Genomic DNA, 23,593 nt, shown 5'->3' with positions numbered 1-23,593 from the left:
ACTCCAGTAAATGTCCAATGGCTTCTAGTCACTACCTGATTTTTCTTCTTCTAATGTTAATAGTATCAATCAACTAGTACATGTTCATTGTACTCAACTGGAAGAACTGAAACTAATTGCACAATGTTTTTGTCTCCTCTGTCTAGGAAGTCTCTTTGAAGGATGCAAAGACTGAAGATACAGGGTGTCCCGTGTAAAACCAGTACTTGTTTGGTGTGTGTAGTCCAGCATGTGCATTATTGGCCCCAATTTTTCAATTACACCTTAATCAGTGCCAGATATCTAGAGAGTGTTGTCTCTTTCTATGCAAAAATTAACAGATGCAGAGAAGCTGTATGCAGTATTCCATCAAGGTGGAGCAACCACTCACACAATCGACCACAGTATAGCCCACATCACCAACCTGTTCCCTGAGACATACTTGTCAGTAGAAGCCTCTGGCCCCCCATCCAAGGTCCCTGAGCTTAACATCATGTGATTTTTATTTGTGAGGCACACTGGAAAGAAAAGTGTATGCTGGCAATCCATGCACAATACACTATCTTAAATGGAAAATTACCAGAGAAATTAGTAACAGCATGTCTAGAATTACAGCGAGTTGCTGTTAATGTCATCACACAAAGTCAACAATGCTTTGATGCCCATGGCCCACACTACCAGCATTTCATATAAGCAGATAGCTACATGTTTTTTAATGTTACTATAATCTATTCTTTTTTAGTTAGTTCATTGTTACCTGAATCTCAGGTGTAAGGCATACCAGTTTTATGTGGGCACCCTGTACCATAACACAGGTTTATCCACAACATTTCTAAATCCTGTCTTCAAGCACACACATAATGCCTTCTAGTTTGTTTGGAAATACAGCACCTTTCTTGTGTAGTTATCTTTTTGAGATAATCACTTTTGTCTAGTGTCAAAAACCATGTTTTCCAGTGGCAAGTAACACTTATCACAAAATGCTTCCAGACTCAATGGAGCAGCACTAGCACAAAATCGTTTCACGGGTGTTCTGATGAGGTTTGTAAGCTCATTATAGATACACTGAATCTTCAACATGTATGAGCACTTGCACAAACAAACATAATTTCTGCTTTGGTAGTTCTGTATTTTAGTAGTTTAACAATATTCTTGTATTTCACAGATCTCACCAACTTGCTTTTGCACTGGGATATGAACTGAAGCAAGTATTTTTCAATAGCTGACCATTGTTCTTAAAGTCTCCCCAGTTAGTTTTAATGTCAAGTATCTAGCAGAAACATGTTTCATAAAACAATGACCTAGAAGTTTCATATCTGATTGTATTTTTTCAAAATCTTCCCAACAAGATGTCAAGACGTTCAGCCCGAAGGAAACACAGAGAAACAAGATCTTTTCTGAAGCATTTTTACCAAAGCTTTGAAATCTTTTTCATAATGCATTATGAATTATGTGTATGTTTACATGTGCCTACATGAATCACCTGTTTTCTGTAACAATTCACCCTTTTATAGCATAGAATGAGAAAGCTGGGCATTATCAAAGGCTTTATTTAACTTTGAGTAAATATCACTAACAGTGACCTTACCAATGAAGAAAGTCTATAGATGTCTTGTCACAAAATTTATTTGGAATCAGACTGGTATTAAAGTACAATCTGAAACTCTTTCTTTGAAGATGGGTTCACAGTTTCATCAAAACAAAGAATGAAATGTGCTCCTCAAATATCATCCACAGACTGCTTTTTAAGATATGGAGCTGAAGCATCACATACTAAAAATCTTGCTTTTTTCATTGAAAGTGCGAACTCAGAAGGAACAGAGCCTCAAAGGCATCTTTGATGTCTTCACAAACTGGCTGAACAGTGAAGTTCCCTCCAATCATTTTCAAACACCAGATTAAACCTGCCCTTGCAGCTGATTGTCTAGTAGAACGAAGATGAACAGGCGGTGTAACTCTGAAAGATGCAATTACCCATATCTAATACATCCTAAATGGACTGAAGACAAATGTGGTTGTGAAGAACTCAGTTTCAATTTGCATTGTACTCTGTGCATTCAAGTAGAAGCTTTTTGAAGAAATCTCTGAATCCTTTGAAATAAAGACAGGGGTCAAGCAAGTAAATTGATTATCCTCAGTCCTCTTCAGTATCACCGTGGAGAAATTACTGGATATTAATGAATAAATGGAATCCACCTTGGGAAGAAAGGGGACTTGGAAATCAGGTGTTTAGTTTTTGTCCATGACCTTGTCCTTTTAGACAGAAACAGGAAGGATGCACAAATAGTGCTCTAGAACTTGCATGAAATCGCTAGGAAAATGGGTCTCAAAATCTCATATGAAGAGACAGAATACATGGAACAAAAACAGAGGAGATATATTGGAGGTAAAATACAGAAAAAGTAAAAGGACAGATAAATTAAAATACTTAGGAGACTAAGTCCAACTCAATGGGCTGGATAAAGAGGCAGTCAAAGGATGAGCCAGAAAATTCGACCTTGAGTAACAAACTAACAGAGAACAGGTACAGCAAACAAGTGATATCCTACAAGGCTATGATCAGGCACTATAATTCAGTTATAAAACCAGATAAACTCTGTGCTTCAGAGTGTCTTATATTAAATAAAAAGGAACAGTTGGAAGAACTTGAGAGAAAGGAAAGGAAGGTTCTCAGCAAAATTCTGGGACCATAGAAGACTACTGATGGGACTAAGAATAATACAAAAGACTGGGAGTTCATGCACACAATGCAGAAATGACAGTTAAAATTCAGAAAAAAATGTTCACTCTGCAGAAGAGTGTGCACTTATAATAAAGTCTACCTCCAAGTGGGTAGAAGATATCATAAGACACACACAAAAAAACTAGTATTACACAGAAACGATCAAAACAGAAGAATTCAGAAGCAGAGTCAACAGCATAAGACCACTTGGGGAAAAAAAAAGAAAAAAAAAAGTACAATGGAGGTCCATAATTACATTTCTGTGGAGAGAAAGAAAGGGAGTGCAAGAATGAAGAGGTTATGAGAAAAGTTTTTCCATTTACGAGGTTTCATCTCACATTCTGAACTCTTAAGTATAAATTCACGCAATCTGCAGGGTAGTTTTCATTTCCTCTTAACAGCCAGCTACACAGCTCATTACAGCATCAGTGTCCACTGGTGACATGCCAGGAGGGTAATAATTTGCATATACAGATTTCAGTCTGTTTTTATAGTTTACTTCTTCAATTACTCTTGCTAGGATGGGTAGGATGTGTGCATGCTGTGTGTAGATGCAGGAGGAGCTGAACACAGTTCATGAACAACTGACTGCACTTTTGGCTACAAACAGGCACCTTCACACTGCTGCCACAGAGTGTAGCAGTGGAGGAGAATCTGGCGCATCACATGGGACACGTCAGGTGTCGCTTGTTTAGCCCACAGGCTCTGCCACCAAGGCACCTCTTAGTGTACCCGATGCAGTAGATCTGCTAACACAGTGGCAAGTGGTAATGTATTCTTGTCACTCAAGGCAGAGGGCCAATGTGGCGGCTGGCCATCTGGCCTTGTCTATTTGCCCTGTGAGTGAACAGGTGGCTGCTCGTTCAGCAGGGATCGCCTGGGCACCTGGAGGCAGGGGATCACCAGTTATTGGGACCTCCAACGTTACACATGTTACGGAACCCTGCGTGTAATGGAGCCCATAAGGGAGATAGCAATCAGGGCTGGAAAGAAAGCCAAAGCACAGTAAGTATTTCTGCCAGGGACTTCATCTGAAATGCAGAGGCAGCCTTTCCTGTGTGTTCCTCAGAGACAAGAGTATTGTTAGGAGTGCCCCAGGGAAGTGTGATAGCACATTTTCCATACACAAAAATTATCTGGCAGAGAGGGGAGGCAGCAATCTGCAGTTCTTTGCTGAAGATGCTGTGGTGCATGAGAAAGTGCTGAAGTTGAGAGACTGTATGAGAATACAAGATGACTTGGTTTGATAAATGGCACTTAGCTCTAATGTAGAAAAATGTTAGTTAATGTGAATGAGTAGGGAAAACAAACCTACAATGTTCAGATTCAGCATCAGAGCATCCTAGTTTAATGCTGTTATTATCTACTCCAGTGACTTTTCAGTTTTTACTTACTCTTGTAACTATTTCCATTTCTTTCGTGTTTCTAACATTGAGACCAAAGGTACGGTTTATTTGGAGCATGTATTCTGCTACCCCTGGATTAAATCGACGTTTTTCTCCTCCTTCAATACAATTCAGTTCTATCTATTCTCACTTTGTTGAGTTCAGCATTATCATGGTCTTTGTTTGTGCTCCAACAGCTTCATAAGCAGCCTCCTTTAGACAGATTGATAGGTCTTTCCATTCTGCTTCAACACTACATGACATCACTAAACTGTAAAGTTTCTGTTAAAAATTTTGATACACTTGTTTATTCCTACATCTTCCAGCAAATACACTTTATGAGCTCTGATGTTTTGTTTTGATTCACGTGTCAAGAGGTCCACCTTGCAATCACTGATGCACAGTTCAGTACCAAATGAAGTAATGTGTTGGTTGCCCCCGATTTGACCTCCGAATGTTTTTATATCAAGAGCAGACTGCCACCTTTGATGAGGGTATTTCCAGAAATTTTTTTCTTCATTGCTTCTTTTATGATGCTATCCCAAAAATCATTTGTCTGTTTAATAAAAGATGTTTCATCAAATGCAACTGGGCAACAGTTTTCCAGAGCTTGCTCTGCTACTGCTAGTTTCTCAAGATACAGTAGGCAGAAACACCTCTCATGTTTTATAAGGCACTGTTCAACAGTGTGCACAGTCTATCAAACATAAAACTGTCCACAACCACACATTATTTGGTATATTCTGGGTGTTGTGAGATCTAAATCGTCTTTCACTGACCTCATTAATTTTTTAATTTTTGCTGAAAGTGTGAAGACTGAATCAATTTTGTGCCTTTTATGAGCCAGTTAATCTTTCCTGCTACTGAGCAAATAAGGGCAGAAATGTAAGCTTCTTGATGTCCTAATCAGGGCCTTCTGCTTACAAGTCTTCGATGAAATGGCTTGTGAAATTTTTTGGTTGTTGTAGCCATTTCATCTGAAAACATTCCAGAAGTTCTGAGTGATTTTGCTTTTGGCAGTTCATCAGCACCTAAAACAGCTCTCTATGCACAAAGATCCTTGAGAACAAAGTGTTTCTGTGCTGGGTGGTGGTAGCTGGTACTGTGCAGATATGGTCTGTGTGCATTTGTTTTCAGTAAATATTGCGGCTAAGACACATTTACTTTTTGGGAGAGACAAACACCAACAAATGGCAAGGCACAATCCATCTCTACCTCCATTTAAAATTGTGTGGTCATGGATACTGTTGATATGGTCCAACAGCTGCCTGGTTTTCCACATTCTTGGACCACATCATTATCCATCAAGTTCACAATGAAGGAAGAGACGAACAGCGCCATGCCAGTCCTTTATGTCCTTGCGCACCAAAATGCAAACGGGTGTCTCAGCCAAAGTGCTTATTGAAAACCAACTCACATGCAAAGGTATCTGCATGCTACCACATACCACCACGCGCCACAAAAATGTTCTGTTCTGAGGACCTGTGCACACTCAACAGAAGCTGTTGTAGACACTGAAAACCTATCAAAAGAACTGAGCCACTTCACAAACTTTTCAAAGAAAATGGCTGCAACAACCAACAAATTTTGCAACCCATTTTAAAGAAGACTTGTAAACACAAATCTCATCAAAGATGACACAAAATGTCTTAAATAGGAAAGATTAGCCAGTTCTTAATGGGGTATAAAATAGATCCAGTCTTCAGGCCCCCAGCAAAAATTTGACAACTAATAAGGCCCACGAAAACATGCTGTACACCTCAGAATGCCAATAAAATACAGAATACCATGTGGGTGTGAACAGTTTTATGTTGGACGGCCTGTGCACACTACTGAACAGTGCCATATATATAATGAGCGATGTTTCCCCTGATGGCATCCTGAGAAGTCTGTAATAGCAAACCATGCTTTGGAAAATGGACACCAAATTGCATTTGATAAAATATCATCCTAAAAGAAGTGACTGAGAACAAAATGTCTGAAAACATCCTCAATAAAGACAGCAGTCTGTAATGAAGCACAGTTTGGGTCCAAGCCATCAGAAGGTTGAAGTAGCAGTCACGTGCCCTAAACATTAGCTCAAATATGGCACTAGACTGGGCACCAGTGACATCGTAGACAATAGCACCACACGACAGTCATCATTTAACAACGGCCAAGGAGTACTTGGTCAAAACCTCATGGATTTTTGGTCAAAACCACATGGATTTTAAGCCATTGATACAGCCGGAAGTTCAAGAGAATTTTATTAAATAATAAATAGCCTTTCACTCTTCGTATTTTATCTCTGTTACCTTCAAACTTTCAGAGAATACAGTCCAATCACTGTCAAAAACTTTCTCTACATCTAGTAATGTTGTATAGTTGGTTTGCCTTTCTTCAACCTGTCATCTAAGATAAGACTTAGGGGCAATATTGTCTCAAGTATTTTTTACTTCCACAGAACCCAAACTGATCTTGCTCAAGGTCGGCTTCTACCAGTTTTTCCAGTCTTTTGCAAATAATTTGTGTCAATGTTATGCAACCATGACTTATTAAATTGAGTGTTTAGTAGTACTCACAGCTGTCAGTGCCTTCTTTCCCTCAAACTAGAATTATCACATTCTTCATTAAGTCTGAAGGTATTTCCCCATGTCACACATATCTTGCATGTCAGATAAAATAGTTTCATCATGGTTGGCTTTCCCAAGGATCTCAATAATTCTGAGGGAATGTCATCTACTCCAGGACCTTGTTTCTACTTAGGTCTTTCAGTGTTCTGCCAAATTCTTCTCATACTATCATATCTCTCATCTCATCTTCACCTACTTCTCCTTCTACAAAACTGCCACAAGTTTATTTCCTTTGTATAGCTCTTCTACATGTTCCTTCCATCTTTCCCTTCTGTGCTTAGTATTGAGTGGCTATCTGAACTCTTTAATTTTCATACAGTTACTTCTCTTTTCCCTGAAGGTCTCTCTAATTTTCCCATGAATTACATCTATGTTTGCCACATTCACGCATGCTTCTAAAGCCTCGCATTTCTCCTCTAGCCATTCCTGCTTGACAGTTTTGTACTTTTTACAGTCTTAGTTTTAGATGGATGTCTATACTTGCTTTTGTGTGTGCTTCATAAGCTGTAATTTTATATTTTCTTCTTTCATCAGTTAAATTAAATATCTCGTGTGTTATTGAAGGATTTCTGCTGGGCCTAGTCTTTTTGATACTCTGCTGCCTTCACTATTTTGTCTCTCAAAGCTAGCCATTTATCCCTCCCACCCATTTCAGTCAACTGTTGCCTAATATTCTATTTGAAACTCTCCACAACCTATAATTCTTTCAATTTCTCCATGTCACAACGTCTTAATTTCTACATTCTCTACAATTTATTCAGGTTTTAACAGCTGTTCATAATCAATAAGTTATGGTCAGAGTACACATCTGCCACTGAAAATGTCTCACAGCTAACAATCTGGTTCCAAAACCTCAGTCAAGGCATTATGTAAACAACCTGAAACCTTCCATTGCCCCCCGTCTCTTCCACATATACATGGCAGCTGAAGGGAAAGTTTGTCAAAATAAAATACAGGGTGTTACAAAAAGGTACGGCCAAACTTTCAGGAAACATTCCTCACACACAAAGAAAGAAAAGATGTTATGTGAACACGTGTCCGGAAACGCTTAATTTCCATGTTAGAGCTCATTTTAGTTTCGTCAGTATGTACTGTACTTCCTCGATTCACCGCCAGTTGGCCCAACTGAAGTAAGGTATTGACTTCGGTGCTTGTGTTGACATGCGACTCATTGCTCTACAGTACTAGCATCAAGCACATCAGTACGTAGCATCAACAGGTTAGTGTTCATCACGAACGTGGTTTTGCAGTCAGTGCAATTGAAGGAAGGTAATGTTGACTTCGGTGCTTGTGTTGACATGCGACTCATTGCTCTACAGTACTAACATCAAGCACATCAGTACGTAGCATCAACAGGTTAGTGTTCATCACGAACGTGGTTTTGCAGTCAGTGCAATGTTTACAAATGTGGAGTTGGCAGATGCCCATTAGATGTATAGATTAGCACGGGGCAATAGCCGTGGCACGGTACGTTTGTATCGAGACAAGATTTCCAGAACTAAGGTGTCCCGACAGGAAGAGGTTTCGAAGCAATTGATCGGCGTCTCAGGGAGCACAGAACATTCCAGCCTATGACTCGTGACTGGGGAAGACCTAGAAAGATGAGGACACCTGCAACGGACGAGGCAATTCTTCGTGCAGTTGACGATAACCCTAATGTCGACGTCAGAGAAGTTGCTGTTGTACAAGGTAATGTTGACCACGTCACTGTATGGAGAGTGCTACGGTAGAACCAGTTGTTTCCGTACCACGTACAGCGTGTGCAGGCACTATCAGCAGCTGATTGGCCTCCATGGGTACACTTCTACGAATGGTTCATCCAACAATGTGTCAATCCTCATTTCAGTGCAAATGTTCTCATTACAGATGAGGCTTCATTCCAACGTGATCAAATTGTAAATTTTCACAATCAACATGTGTGGGCTGACGAGAATCCGCACACAATTGTGCAATCACGTCATCAACACAGATTTTCTGTGAACGTTTGGGCAGGCATTGTTGGTGATGTGTTGATTGGGCCCCATGTTCTTCCACCTATGCTCAATGGAGAACGTTATCATGATTTCATACGGGATACTCTACCTGTGCTGCTAGAACATGTGCCTTTACAAGTACGACACAACATGTGGTTCATGCACGATGGAGCTCCTGAACATTTCAGTCGAAGTGTTCATACACTTCTCAACAACAGATTCAGTGACCGATGGATTGGTAGAGGCGGACCAATTCCATGGCCTCCACACTTCTGACCTCAACCCTCTTGACTTTCATTTATGGGGGCATTTGAAAGCTCTTGTCTACGCAACCCCGGTACCAAACGTAGAGACTCTTCATGCTCGTATTGTGGACCGCTGTGATACAATACGCCAGTCTCCACGGCTGCATCAGCGCATCAGGGATTCCATGTGACGGAGGGTGGATGCATGTATCCTCGCTAACGGAGGACATTTTGAACATTTCCTGTAACAAAGTGTTTGAAGTCACTCTGGTACGTTCTGTTGCTGTGTGTTTCCATTCCATGATCAATGTGATTTGAAGAGAAGTAATAAAATGAGCTCTAACATGGAAAGTAAGCGTTTCCGGACACATGTCCACATAACATATTTTCTTTCTTTGTGTGTGAGGATTGTTTCCTGAAAGTTTGGCCGTACCTTTTTGTAACACCCTGTAGAGGTTCAAGTTATCAACAATATCTTTATTTATTATTGAAATATATCATTCAGGAATTTACTTCTTACAAATAATGTCATTTAAACAATGTGCAAAATTTTTCATGATGGCTCAGTGTGCAGAAGCTGGGATGGCTGCCATTTCGCTACCAATATTTTCTTTCAGTTGCTCCAGAGAAGTCAGATTATTGACACACACTTTAGATTTGACGTATCCCCATAAGAAAAAAATCCATGGGGCTCAAATCTGGACTGCATGGGGGACAACTTATGTCACCCCTCCTGGAGATCAATTTCGCAAGGAAAATTTCACGAACTTGCAGTATAGACGCATTGGACATATGTGCTGTGGCTCTGTAGTGCTGAAACAATTTCCTTTGATTATGACCAGGAAAGTTTTGCAATTCAAGCACCAAAAAGTGATTTAACATAGTCACACAATGTTCTGAATTCACTGTAAATGCGCAACCTTGGCCTTGAAAAAGTACGAGCCAATCACTCCTCGAGCCATCACAGCCCATACAGTAATTATTGGTGAATTAAATGGTTTCTCATGCTCCTGTTTAGGATTTGTTGCACTCCAGTAACAGCAATTTTGTTTACTGACATGACCATTCAGAAGAAAATGAGCCTAATCAAAAAACAATATGATGTTAAATGAAGGACACTCAGTCACATCATTAACAAACTGCAACCTATGTTCGGCATCCTGAGGCTTTAATTCTTGCACCAACTGGATCCTATAAGGGTGCAGTTGAATGTCTTTTTGCATAATTCAGTGCAGTGATGATCTCTTCACATTTAAAGAACTTGCATGCTTATGAATGGAGGGGTTAAGACCATCACAAAAAGGCCAATTTACACTCTTAAGTTCCTTATATTTCAAGCTGTGAAAATCAGTGTCTGCAATCTGTTTTTACTTCCTCACAGCATTTTGGTTAGGAACTGGTTTGGGTTCTGTGGCTATGTTTAACACTGTGAGTAGCTAGGCCTTTTACATGGGTGAGGTGCTTAGTCACCCCCAAACCACACACACACACACACACACACACACACACACACACACACAAACTAACTCATTACCCTGGGGGACCTCCCCTATTTGCTATGTCCCAAAAAGAATACATTTTCCAGAAACCATGTAGCAGCTTCTGCCTGTATGGAAAAGGGAGTAGGGTTTTGCTGGTGGCGTATTTTTGAAATCATATGGTCTACAATAAGTATGCCAGATCCAATGAAGGCAAGTGTCTGTGTCTGTGTGTGGGTTGGGGAGTTCACAGGCGTGCAGTGTCAAGGCTGTCAGCGCCCTAAGAAGGCAGGTGCTAACAGGTGGGAATGTTCCTGCACCATCAGTTTAATAAGAAACAGTTTCAAAATAGTATATAAATTATTTACAGAAAACTAGGACTAGTAGAAGTCATCTTAGAGGAAGATCAGTCTCGGGTCTGAAGAAAATAGGAACAGTGAGGCAAGCTCATCTTAGAAGAAAAGCAAACCTATGTTCATGTAAATTTAGAGAAAGCATTTGACAATGCTGACCTGAACACAGTCTTTGAAATTCTGAATATAGCAGGGATAAAATACTGAGAGCAAAAGGTTACTAAAACTTGTATAGAAATCAAACTGGAGTTCTGACAGTCAAAGAACATGAAAGCAAGGCAGTAACTGGCAAGTAGGCTAAAGCAAACCAATGAGAAATTTGTAAAGAGAATTAAAGTTCAGAGAGCACAAATAAAGATTCTGATGATATGGCAGTTCTGTCATAGGCAATAATGGACTTCGAAGATCAGCTGAATAGAATACAATACCTTGAGAAGAGTTTACAAGCTGAGTATCAAGAGAAGATGAACAAGGTTAATGGAATGCAATCAAATTAAATCAGATTATGCCTTGAGAATTAGATTTGGAAATGAAAGTACTAGATGTGTTTTGATATTTGAGTAGTAAAATAACTGCCGAATGCCGAAGTAGAGAAGATACAAAACGCAGACTGGCAACAGCAAAAAAAGCATTTCTAAAAAATAGAAATAAATTTATATTCGACGTTCACTTAAGTGTTAAGAAAGCCTTTCCTGGAAGTGCAGTATCAACAGCATCTTTATCAATCACACTCAATGCATTGCATGCCAGTCTCATCTCTGCAGAAGGAACATTTAAATTGGTCACCACGAGCTGCTGCTATAGAGGCCCTATCGGATGCCACCAGGTAGCACTATACACATCACCAGAGGATGCCAATTTCATATCACAACACTTACACTGCATTCAGCCACTTATACTGCAAGTTCACATGCTTTGAAGTCTTATGTCAAGTGATATGTCACGCATGATTGCAAACACTGCTTCTTAAGCCAAGCAGAATGCCAACACTGTCCCAAGTCAGGACACACAGCAAGAGTGACTGTGAAAGAAGCAAAAAGTAAACTGTTCCATTTCTGTCTAGATTTGAGACAACAGAGAATAATACATTTTCGCACCCTGAATTTTTACCGCTCCTTCTGGCAATATTCACAGGAAACATACACTTGAGCGCGTAGCAGCAAAGCGACATCCACAGTGAAAAAATTGGCTAAGTAAAATCAACAAAATGGACAACAGCAAATAGCTCTGCCTCTCGCAAAACAGATAAAAGCAGCCTTCTGAAAGTTAGAATTGACTGCAATATTATTAGAGAACAAACAGCCAACTATTTATAAATCTTTACAGAGTTGCAATCAATTTGTACCATTTCTGTTAGATATTGGTGGTCCAGTCACACTGATTAATCAGACTAATTACAAGCAACTGAGGCACCCTCAGCTCAACAAAATCTTGTCTGAGCCTCACAGCATACATTGACGAAAGTATCTCTTTTCTTGCGACATACACTCTGCAAGCAAAATATCAGAATATGTCTGTATCACTGCCATCCACAATAGTTCAGTAATGTTGGAGTCTCAAACTCTTTAGCATGGGTGCATTTGATTTGTCTGATTAGATATTCAGGATATTGCACATGTTATTGATCCATAAGTTTCCCATGCCAGCATTCATCAATTGTATAAAAAAAATTTGGACATTTTTTCGCTGGTACACTGGGACAAGCAAAGAACGTATAAAGAATGTGAAAAGCATGTGATGAAGGGTATTCTGTGTATCAAATGCAACTACTGGTTACACAAAAAGTGCACGAAAGTAAATCTAAAATTCGTCAGCGATGATTTTCCATGGACATGTCATGGTTGTTTACGTGACGAAACGGCCGATCTTCAGTTGATACAAAATATGAAATTATACAATTACCACAAAGTGACATTGAGGCATTAAAAACCAAACTTTTGACCATCAAGAAAGAAAAGGATATATTAATACAAGAAAAGAAGTCCTGTGTGTGTAAAAACCATCAAACGGAAAAGCAAGAAGATCGCGAAAATACGAGTGAACGATCGGACTTTAAAAACAACAACATTTCATTTCAAGTGTTTCCGTTGATGTCTCGGTAAACTCAGTAAGCCAAAAACCAGAAGATAAATATAAATGGAAGGTGGTCACATACACCAAAATGAAAAACAAGGCAACAGATACGCAACAAAAGGAAAATAATTGGCGATTCGCTGCTGAAGAATATAGCTGTCTCCAATTCCAAGATCGATGTACAACCTGGAATTAGAACGCAACAACTCAGTAAAGATTTTAAAAATATGGTGAATGCAAGACAAGTTACTACAGAACCAGATTCTGAAACCAGACATAATTATAAAGGGATATTTATACATGCTGGAACGAATTCGTTAAGGAGCAGCAGTGAGGAAGAAATGGCAAACGAAACAAGAAATATGATTTGTTCTGCAAGAACTATGTATGCAGGATCTCGGCTGATACTTAGCGGAATCATAAACAGAAGGTCAGTGAGTGAAAAATATATTGCCAAAATAAACTGTGCTCTTAAAGAACAATGTAATCGTCTTGGGGCAGTTTTTATAGACCCAAACAAATTCCTATGTGAAAACTCACTAGCGAAGGATGGTTTGCATTTAAATAGACTGAGGTCTGTAACATTCAGCAGAATGTTTGCAGATGTCTGCAAAATTATTAGAAGCAAGGGAAACAAGCATGGCCTGAAGGGGGTGAAAAATCATACCCTCTAGCTGGAAAAGAAAAAATATAAGCACCATACAAAAAGAGAGGATGCTAAAGAATTTGCCTCACAACATGTAAAACAACAAAAGAAAAATTACATAAAAGTACTTCATCAAAATATTCAATACTCTGGTAACAAAAAGCAGAAGTGCTCCTGAGTGAAGTAAGACCAAACATTTATGCATCAGTGAACATGGACTAACTGAAAGTAAAATAGGCAATGTTGCAATAAAGGACTACAAACTTGCTAGTTACTTCTGCAGATCTAAATATAAGGGTGGTGGCGTTTGTATATATATTAAAACAGGTACTCTCGAAAAGAATGTAAACAGTGAAGCTGCTACATTGCCCATAGTTAGAGAAAAAGACTTTGAAGTTACTGGTATAGTGAGAGAGGATTTTAGAGTGCTTCGTGTTTACAGATCACCATGTGGCAATATTAGCATCTTTCTGAAAAAAATTGCTAGCTTATTGAGAATGAATATAAAGAGAAACCTTATTATATGTGGAGACTTCAACATTGACATGGGAAAAGACACAAAAATAAGATAGGATTTTGAAGAATTGTTAATACAGCATAACATGAAAGTAACAATAACTGCACCAACAAGAGTGACTTCACAAAGTGAGACAGTTATTAACAACATAATTACTAATATGTGTAACTATGAGTCACATGTAGTTCAGACAGAAATATCTGATCATCATGGACAACCAATCAGCTTTTGCAGAAGTAATGACACAGTATCAGAACCAAAATGAACAACCAAAGAAATTAGGATCATCAGTGAACAAAATATCAACATATTTAGAACAATGTTAAGTAAGGAAACCTGGAATGAAACCCTACAGGCCCAGAGTGTAAATGAAAGATATGATGCATTTATTTCAACAATTAAATACCATTTTAATGTATCATTTCCCAAAGTAAAGAGACAAGAAAGGCTGCAAGGTCAAACACAGTGGATTACCAGTGAAATACTAGAACAGCAAAGGAATCTGCAGGATCCGAGATGGATGGGCGAAGCTGAAAACTACAAAATGTTTAAAAAGAAGAATTGAAAAACAATAAGAGAAGCAAAATTGACCATGAAATGCTGATACAAAAATTAGGCAACTATGGCATTCACGGGGCAACCAGGCGAATGGATAAAATCATACTTGTGCAACTGCAAGCAGTATGTATCATTAGGAAACTCATACCAATCAGAAACCAAACCCATCAAATATGGAGTGCCGCAAGGTTTGGTAATGGGGCCATTGTTATTTAATGTGTTTGTTATTGATATAGGTGTTGAGGAGGAAGAAAAGAAAATATTGTATGCTGATTACATGACAATACTAAATAGGGACCAAAATATGGAACAGCTTGAGAGAAGAGCATACATATCTGCAAGTGTCACAGTTCAATGGCTGTTGGAAAATGAACTGGTTATAAATGTAAAAAAAGACTATGTATGCAGTGTTTAAAAACAAGGAGAAGGCTGTAGACATGGATTTAGAGGTTGATGGAACAAGGCTGGAAGAAGTAGAATCTGCTAGGTTGTTATGTATTCTTGTGGATAATGAACTGAAATGGAAAAAACATATTAATAATGTCTGTAAGAAACTGAGCTCTGTCATATTCTTAATGATGCAGCTATCACAGTATTCAGACAAGAACCTTCTGTGTACAGTGTATCATGGACTTTTCGAACCATACTTACAGTATGGAGTGACTGTGTGGGGAAACTCAAACAAATAAGAGACGAGTGTTCACATTACAAAAAAAAAAGCAATTAGGACCATTTTAAGAAGATAGACCTTTAAAATGTGCAGAAACTGTTTCAAAAAGTTAGGTATCTTAACTTTTTCATCGTTGTATATATACAAAACAATAATGTACATCACAAAAGGTAGTGAGGACTGGATTACAAATGCTAGTGTCCACACCCACAATACAAGAAGGAAGAATGAAGTACAGAGCACACCCCACTGACTGGCAATGCTAGAAAAAGGACCCCAGTAATCTGGTGTCAGACTACTAAGAAGTCTGCCTAAAAACCTGCAAAATAGTGTACTTGACAATGACTTTCCAAAGAAACCTTGACAATGACTTTCCAAAGAAACTTAAAGACTATCTCATTGAAAAAGAGTTTTACAGCGTTGCAGAATACTTATGCCATTAAATTTGTATATATTGTTATTCATTATCAATGATGTAAAAATATACTGTACACAATGTAATCTTACAGGATCAAATAAAATTCAATTCAATTCAATTCAATTTTCAAGTGCACATTAACCTCAAAGATAATGCTCAACCTCAGTATTGCATGTGTCCAGTACTTCACACCATTTTCAAAAAATCACTGTTGGCCTCAACAGATTAGAACAATTTAGTGTCTTGAAACCTATTTCTGCTAGTCAATGGGCATCTCTCCTATGTATCACAAGAAAATTGAACAGGAAAATCAGATTTTGTGCTGAGCTTAAAATTACAGTTAATACTCCAACTGTTATTGATTCTTTCCAACTTCCACATATTGAGGGGCTTCTACGTCAGCTACCACTATGGACGATTCTTGTCTACATCTGATTTAGCCAATACTTTATCTTCAACTTAAACTGGATGAGGTAACAAAAAAATTTATAATTATTAATACATATGCTGGCTTGTATCAATACTAGTGTCTCCCCTTCAGAAGCACATCTGCTCCAGAGCTACTTCCATTCTTTCTTGAGCAAGTGTTGTTGAAAGTTCCATCTTGTTCAAATTATTTGGTTGAAATAATTGGGTATGGACAAATCCTGGAACAGAATCTTAAAAATTTGGAATTTGTTTTTCAAGTTTTCACCAATGCAGAGCTTAAATGTAATATACAGAAGCATTCATTTTTCAATACTGGTCATCTCACTGACACTGCTCATCTCTCAACCTAGCATTTAGGGTTATCCGGAGATTACCTTTTCTTAAAAATTTACAAGAGCTACAGGCAGTTCTCGGCAAACTGACCTACAATATCAAATTCATTCTGAATGCAGTGCAAATTGCTACTCATTTATGACACCTCCAGTGTAAAAATGCTCCTTTACAATGGACAGGATAATGTGAACAACCATTTCAAAAGTTGGAAAATGCATTTTTTAGTTGCCCATGCCACATTCATTTCAATCCGCAAACCTGAGTAGAGCTTGCAGCAGAGGCACCATCACACGAAATTGGGGGAGTTTTATCTCACAAGTGGGCAACACTGAACACCCCACAACTTTTGTGTGTCAGACATTGAACAAGCCGCCCCCCCCCCCCCCCCCCCACACACACACAGAGAGAGAGAGAGGGAGGGAGAGGGAGAGGGAGAGGGGGAGAGGGGGGGGGGAGAGAGAGGGAGAGAGAGAGAGAGAGAGAGAGAGAGAGAGTTGTGTTTGCGTGAGTGTGTATGTGTGTGTTTGCCTTTTAATTCTGAATAAGGCCTTGGCCAAAAGCTACTATTTGTGACAGTCTTTTTGTTGTGCCTGTCTGCAACTCAGCATCTCCACTATTATATCAAAAATATTGTACATAAATACATTTATATTTTAATGTTCTATACTGACAGACACAAAAAAGTGTTTGTACAGGGTGTAGCATTGTACGAGAGTGAGATGATGATGATAAACACTACAGACAAGAATAAAAGCACTTGAAATGTGGTGTTAAGAAGAGTGCCAAATATGAAATGGCTCAATCCAATAAGTAACACTGAAGTAATGAACTGAACTAAAGAGAAAAAAAATATGGCACACCTTGATTAAAAGGAGGGATAAGGATAACTTGATGGGCCACAGTAAGCAGGTCCAAATGGATGTAAGGTGCAGTAGTTAAACACAGACGAAGAGATTTACATGAGACAGACTAGGCTCGAAGAGCGGCATCAAGCTAACCTTCATACTACAAACTATAACAAAACACGAAATAAAGTTAATGAAGTTAAAAGAGCAATGAAATAATTAAAAGTACTTTCTGCCACACAATGTAAATGATGGTAAAAGTGCTAAGATGTATGGTGAAACATATTTTCAATGTTTTGGATTTATCACTAGCATCTGAGGAAAAGAAAGAAACTGTCTAAGTTACTAACTTCAAAGTACACTAAATTCACCAATTAGACAATGCTTAGAAAGGAAACATAGAAATTGTAGATGTTCTGTACAAAACTATACAGTAAGCAATCAGGAAAAACACAAAACACTAGAAGGCTACAAAAATTTATTTTACTGCTACCATGCAAGACAACACATAAAGAGGATCCATTAACAACTAAAAACTTACTGCGACTTTGGGGTTTTCTCCCTCACTGTTAGGCTGTCTTGTGAAGTGGGGTATTCATTCTTAATCTTGATCCTTCTAATTTGATGGTCTTCTTTGGAGTCAACATCCTCCTCAACTGTCAGTTCAGGATTACACTCCAAATCTTCTTCTTCATAATCATCATCATCATCAGTTCCACTTTCTGGTTCACTCTTTGGTACCAAAATCTGCTGTCCCACAGTGGAGCTACTTTCAGTTTTTAATCGTTCTTGACAGTCACGGTGTCCTACAGTTTCTATACAGACAAAATTGTCTTCATTTCTTTCAGAACTTTCACTGTAAGCACTACAGTCATCACCATCACTATCATTCTCACATGGATTGTTATAACTACACTCAATATCACTATCATGATCACCACTATCTTTTCTTGTTCTTAAACAAGTTTCACTGTTAACTGTGAACAAGCTCTGGAGAGGCTTAAATTCATTTTCAATAAATTCAGTTTCACTCTTTTCATCTTCATTTCCACTTTCACTCTCACCTTCACTCATAAGTTCCTTTCTTTTACTGCTTCCTGCAACACACTTGTTCACTTGTTCTTCCTTCCCATCCTTATCAAAACAGAAATCAAAATCCAGATCCTGAAATAAGGAAAGAGAAGAATAAATGTAATAATCTCCTGATGAACATTTGAAATATTTGAATACACTGGGGCTAAACTTAAAGATATGATAGATATATCTAAGCTGCTAGCACAACTTAAACCACCCTCCCAAATGTAAGTGCAGTGTTCTAAGTGCTGGGCCACTTAACTTGCTCTCTCTCTCTCTCTGTATGTGTATGTGTGTGTGTGTGTGTGTGTGTGTGTGTGTGTGTGTGTGTGTGTATGTGTGTGTGTGTGTGCGCGCGGGGGGGGTGGGGGTGGGGGGGGGGGGGGAAGAGAGAGGAAGAGAGGAAGAGAGGGAGGGAGAGAGAGAGAGAGAGAGAGAGAGAGAGAGAGAGAGAGAGAGAGAGAGACTCTGAACAAATGAGCCTCCAACTATGAAACTTAAAATATGTAAGTTTTGTAACTAATATATGAATTTTCATACAAAATATACCAGAACTAGATATATTTCTTAACCCCAAAAGACATCACTAAGAGAGATGACAGAAAATGAAGACAAGAAAAAGGTTAGTAGAGCCCGAAAAAAATAGTGAAGTAAAGAACTTACAATATACTTAAGGGGTTGAGTTGTTGATAGACATAAAAAAAGGCTTAAAATGTTGCTGAGCTTTTGGCTGATGTCCTGCTTCAGAACTAATTACAGAATATGCACATATAAACATGTGTGTGGCTATACTGTTCCTGCCAGCTATAAGGTACAATCAAGAAGTTTCCATTTGAAGGCTGTACAGTCCAGAACTGGCACATGCCAATCAGGCAAAATCACTGAGAGCATTGAGACAATCATTCCACCAATGCACCAGGTTGAAGGTACCTATTTGGTAGAAAACTGTGTCCTGCTGTGTGAATAAGTCCGTAACTGGCTGCTGTATATCCTCATCTGACAGGAACTGTTGATCCTTCAAGGCCTTATTTATAGGGACCAATTCCATGATAATCACATGGGGAGAGATCAGGACTATATGGTGGGTGCCCTAGTGTCTCCCACTTGAGTTGGTGTAACTTCTGCGTTATAAAATTAAGTAGCAGCACCCCTTGTCACCTACAGCTGTGCACCATTCCAGAATAATGGTTCTCAACAGACATATTGCCCCACAGACACTCTTCATTACCCAATGGATCTCTACCGGTGTTTGCCCTTCCATAACCAGGAAAAGAATAACAGCACATTAATCATGTTTAGATGCATTTTATGATAATGTTTCCATAGTTCGTGTTCCCTTCTTTACCACATGCAGATCAGAGACAAATTTACACTAATCCCTTGCCTACATGTCTATGCTCATACATTGGAGTTGTGCTACGTTGCAGCAACACCCTCAAACATAAACTTTTTGATCACCCTCTTATACATTGTAATAGCACTGCAGCTCAAGTGAGATAGGGATTGTATCAAGTGGAGTGAGCAATAGGAGAAAAGACGCCAGGATGGAGAAGGCAAGTAGGATGGAAGGGTGGCTGACAGCTGAGAGTAAAAGACAGCATGCACCCTAAGAAGGTATGTGGCACCAGTGAGTTTGCTTCAGGGTAGACAGGAGGAGTTGTGTTCTGTGCACAATGATGAGGAGGATGTATTTGGAAGGGAAGACAGAACAGACGACGAGGTAGATTGTGAAAGAGAGAGAGAGAGAGAGAGAGAGAGAGAGAGAGAGAGAGAGAGAGAGAGAGAGAAGAATGAGTGAAGTGGATGGCATGAAAACAGTGGTGGAGGTGGGAGTGGAAGAGAGGCTGGTACCGAGTAAGGCAAGGAGGACTGCAGAATTGAATAATGTGTTGTATGGACATTTCCAATGTATGTAGTCCAGAGAAGCTGGTGTTGGAGAGGGGGAGTGGGGCATGGGAAGGGAATCCAGATGGCATGGGTTATAAAACAGCCATTAAAGGTGAGCATCTTCTTCTCAGCAGTGTGTTCTATCAGTGAGTGATCAACTCTCTTCTTGGCCCCAGTTTAGCAGTGTCCATTCATTTGTGTGGTCTGCTTGTTACTGGTTAAACCCACATAAAAACTGTGCAAAAGTTACTTGTTTAACAGGTGGCCAAACCTCTGACAGGATGACAGCATGGGTGTGTCCTGACTGGGACGGGATATGTGGGGAGTGTAATACATCTTGTTCCAGTGCGGCACACCTGTTAAATATCCATTAATAGAAAAGAAAAGAAGGTGTATTGGTATGAAGTACTTTCCCACACACATCACAGAAAAGTTATAATTATAGATCTGTACTAGCTTTTTCCCCACAGCTTCACCCATGTGGGTATTCAACACTCACATTGCAGACATCTCATCCTCCCTCTCTCTGTCTCTACCTCCTCCTTCTTCCATCTGTCCATCAACCTTATCCTTCCACCTCTGTCTGTCTATCTCCTCCTCCTCAATCTCTCCATCTATTCCTTACCCTCATTTTGTCCATTAATACACTCCCTCTCTCTGATCATTACTTGTGAAACCCTCCCTCTGTCCATATACTCCCCTCTCTATGTTGTCCTCCTCCTCCTCATTAATCTTTGTCCATCGCCTCCTCCACCTCTCCCTTTCCATCTGCTCCTCCCACACACTCTGCCCTTCACCTCATTCCTCCCCCTCTCTGCCCATACCCTGCTTCCTCCCCCCTCTCTGTTTTTTTCCCTCCACCCCATATCTCCCTACCCCCTCCTGCCCTCCCTCTTCATCCCCTCCTCCATCATCCATCTCAACCTTTGCCCATACATGCCCTTCCACACGTATAGCCCCTGCAGAAGATGTCGATAAAGCAGACTGATACTACTCCCACAACATGGCTCTAGTGCAGCACAGCCTATATGTCAAAGATTTGGTGACACTTTTTTTCCCATGATCTGTAGGCTGCCCTGAAAAGCAGATATGACGAGGTTCCTATGTGAAGCTAACAAACGGCAACAAAAAAGCAAAAATAATAACATCATTACATTTTAGCCTATGTCTTACTGAAAGTGATTTTTTATCCCAGAATTTTCTGATTGTTTATCCTGTTCACCAAGTTAGAAGTTCTTTTATTGAGTCAATAAATTTACTATAATTTCTGTAAACAGTAATATGGGTGCATAATTGTGAAACATATAACTGTATTCCACAAATGAAAGGCAACCTCAAATTTATTTTTGTCTGTTACAACGCACTATACATACAAACGGAAAAAGATACCATATTTACTAGAGTATAAACAACCGTAACTATAAGATGAAGCCCTTTTTTCCACAAGGCTTATTCAGAAACAATTATTTTTTACATATTCTGACTAACTGAAATTACAACCTGTTTTATTGACATAAATTATCTGCCTAAAAATTATCTTTTCTAAATTTATGCCATTCATTGGTTGTCTGCATTTTGATAAAACAAGGAGAAATAAAATAAATGAAAAGAAATGGTCTACATTAATTTGCAGACTGTTTTTTCCCTACATTTTTTGATTACTAAACCTGTCATCTGTGGTGTCACTATTTTAATCATCATCATCATCATCATCATCATCATAATGGCACAGCTGTGAAATTTTTACCTTTGTCGTCATAAATATTTGGCTGCTTCTTCTGAATATGTTGCAATTTCTGAGGTTGCAGTTACCACAGGACCTGAGGGTACAGTTTTTAAAATCCAAACACATATTAGATTTCTTTTCTATAATGATGTGAGAATTTTACACTGTCACTTGCTTCCAAACAAATTGTCTGCTCACTGCTCTATCATTGGCTACATAGAACCATTTGTCATATTAAGAATCAACAACATCGTAGCAAAAAACATGTAAGTACACCACCGGCCCCTATCCAGACTTCTACCATCTCCTACAGACGTAAATACTTCTGTTGAATATTTGTTCAATTTTAAAGTCAATTCAATTTCGACTAGAAACTGATTCAAGCAAACTGAAGTTTAAATGTGGTAGATGTTCCTGAAAAGCCCAAGTACATGGTATATATTCCCATGGTTGGCAATTTGCTGCCCATTCACTGCTCCCCTACCTGCACCCCTCTAGTTCTCAGCCAAGCTGATGTCACACTTCTCCTTCCAAACCTTCTGTAGTGCTGTGAAACACGGATGCAATATCTTCTAGGGTGCAAGTCATGTGTAACAACAGAAACTAATAAATATATAAAAGATCACAATCATAATTCAGTCCAATTCTGAAACTTTCACTTACATTATGATCTACTGACATCTGTTGGCACTACTTCCATGACGGGTCTTGCCTCTGTAATCTATTCACACAACAATTAAGTTAGTATGCTATGAATGATTTTTTTATTAGATATTTCATTCTGGACTAATTTTCCTTTTCCTCTCATCCCTTTTTCTCTCATCTGAATGTCACCACAGTGTTCTAAATCTGAAGAAAAGCTGGTACCGTTTTTACCCGGTATTCTAATATATGAAATGCAACCAAATTTCCATTTGCTACCTAATTAGTACAACATCAAAGTCTCTCATAATCAAATAAAATATTGATCCGGGTTCAAAACCAAGTAACGCTTTCTGAAGGACAACATTTCTGCCATTGAATGTTACTATTACTTAAAGAGCACCATTAACATCTGTACACAGTATCCATTGAAGTATGAGAACATTTATTCCAAACCTGTTCAAATACAACTACAGTTTGTAAAATGATAGAATTTAGTGTTATTTCTTCCTGTGTTTCACAGAATTGTCAAATTTTAAGCAGAGTAATCAACTGTTGTAGTGGATAGTTCACAGTTTCTTGCACATCCCTTGCAATAGTGCCATGTGAATCAAATGTCACACAATTGTTTGAGCAACATCGATACTGTTATCTACCACCTCGGTGTATTGGGAAATCTTGAACCTGTTCGAACATATGTATCATTTGCCCAGCTATGTCCTTCCAAATCCTCCCCAATAAATCTGCATGTGACCTCTGTATCCAAAGCTTCATTTGTAAATGAAAGACGATCCCTGTACACTCTATTAAATAGCCTAAAAATGTTAACCTCTGCAGCAATAGTAAATCTGTGAAAATAAGATGCCCCTGTATTTTTTGAATGATGAATTTGGGGAAAACCTTGACTTATAATTGGGCAAATATGATATAAAAGTAGAAGCCTGAAAGTTCTGACTGTGAGGAGGGAGATAACCTGAGATTAGCATTAGTGCCAGTGACATGGATGGCAACATGAGCTGCTCATGCCA

General features: G+C 39.0%; 1 protein-coding gene across 3 annotated transcripts in view; it reads right to left on the bottom strand.

The window, feature by feature from the left end:
* Nucleotides 1-23,593, bottom strand: part of LOC124612403 (cysteine-rich protein 2-binding protein) — a 227,325-nt gene that overhangs the window by 125,539 nt on the left and 78,193 nt on the right. For all 3 annotated transcript variants that reach the window (XM_047140588.1, XM_047140587.1, XM_047140589.1), the window contains exon 6: nucleotides 17,778-18,400. In XM_047140588.1, the coding sequence (XP_046996544.1) occupies nucleotides 17,778-18,400 (623 nt within the window). The remainder of the gene's footprint in view (nucleotides 1-17,777; nucleotides 18,401-23,593) is intronic.

This window comes from Schistocerca americana, chromosome 4 (genome assembly GCF_021461395.2).
Source record: "Schistocerca americana isolate TAMUIC-IGC-003095 chromosome 4, iqSchAmer2.1, whole genome shotgun sequence".
NCBI classification, from domain to species: Eukaryota; Metazoa; Arthropoda; class Insecta; order Orthoptera; family Acrididae; genus Schistocerca; species Schistocerca americana.
The sequence above is the reverse complement of the archived record's forward strand: the minus strand, read 5'-3'. Positions and strand labels throughout refer to the sequence as shown.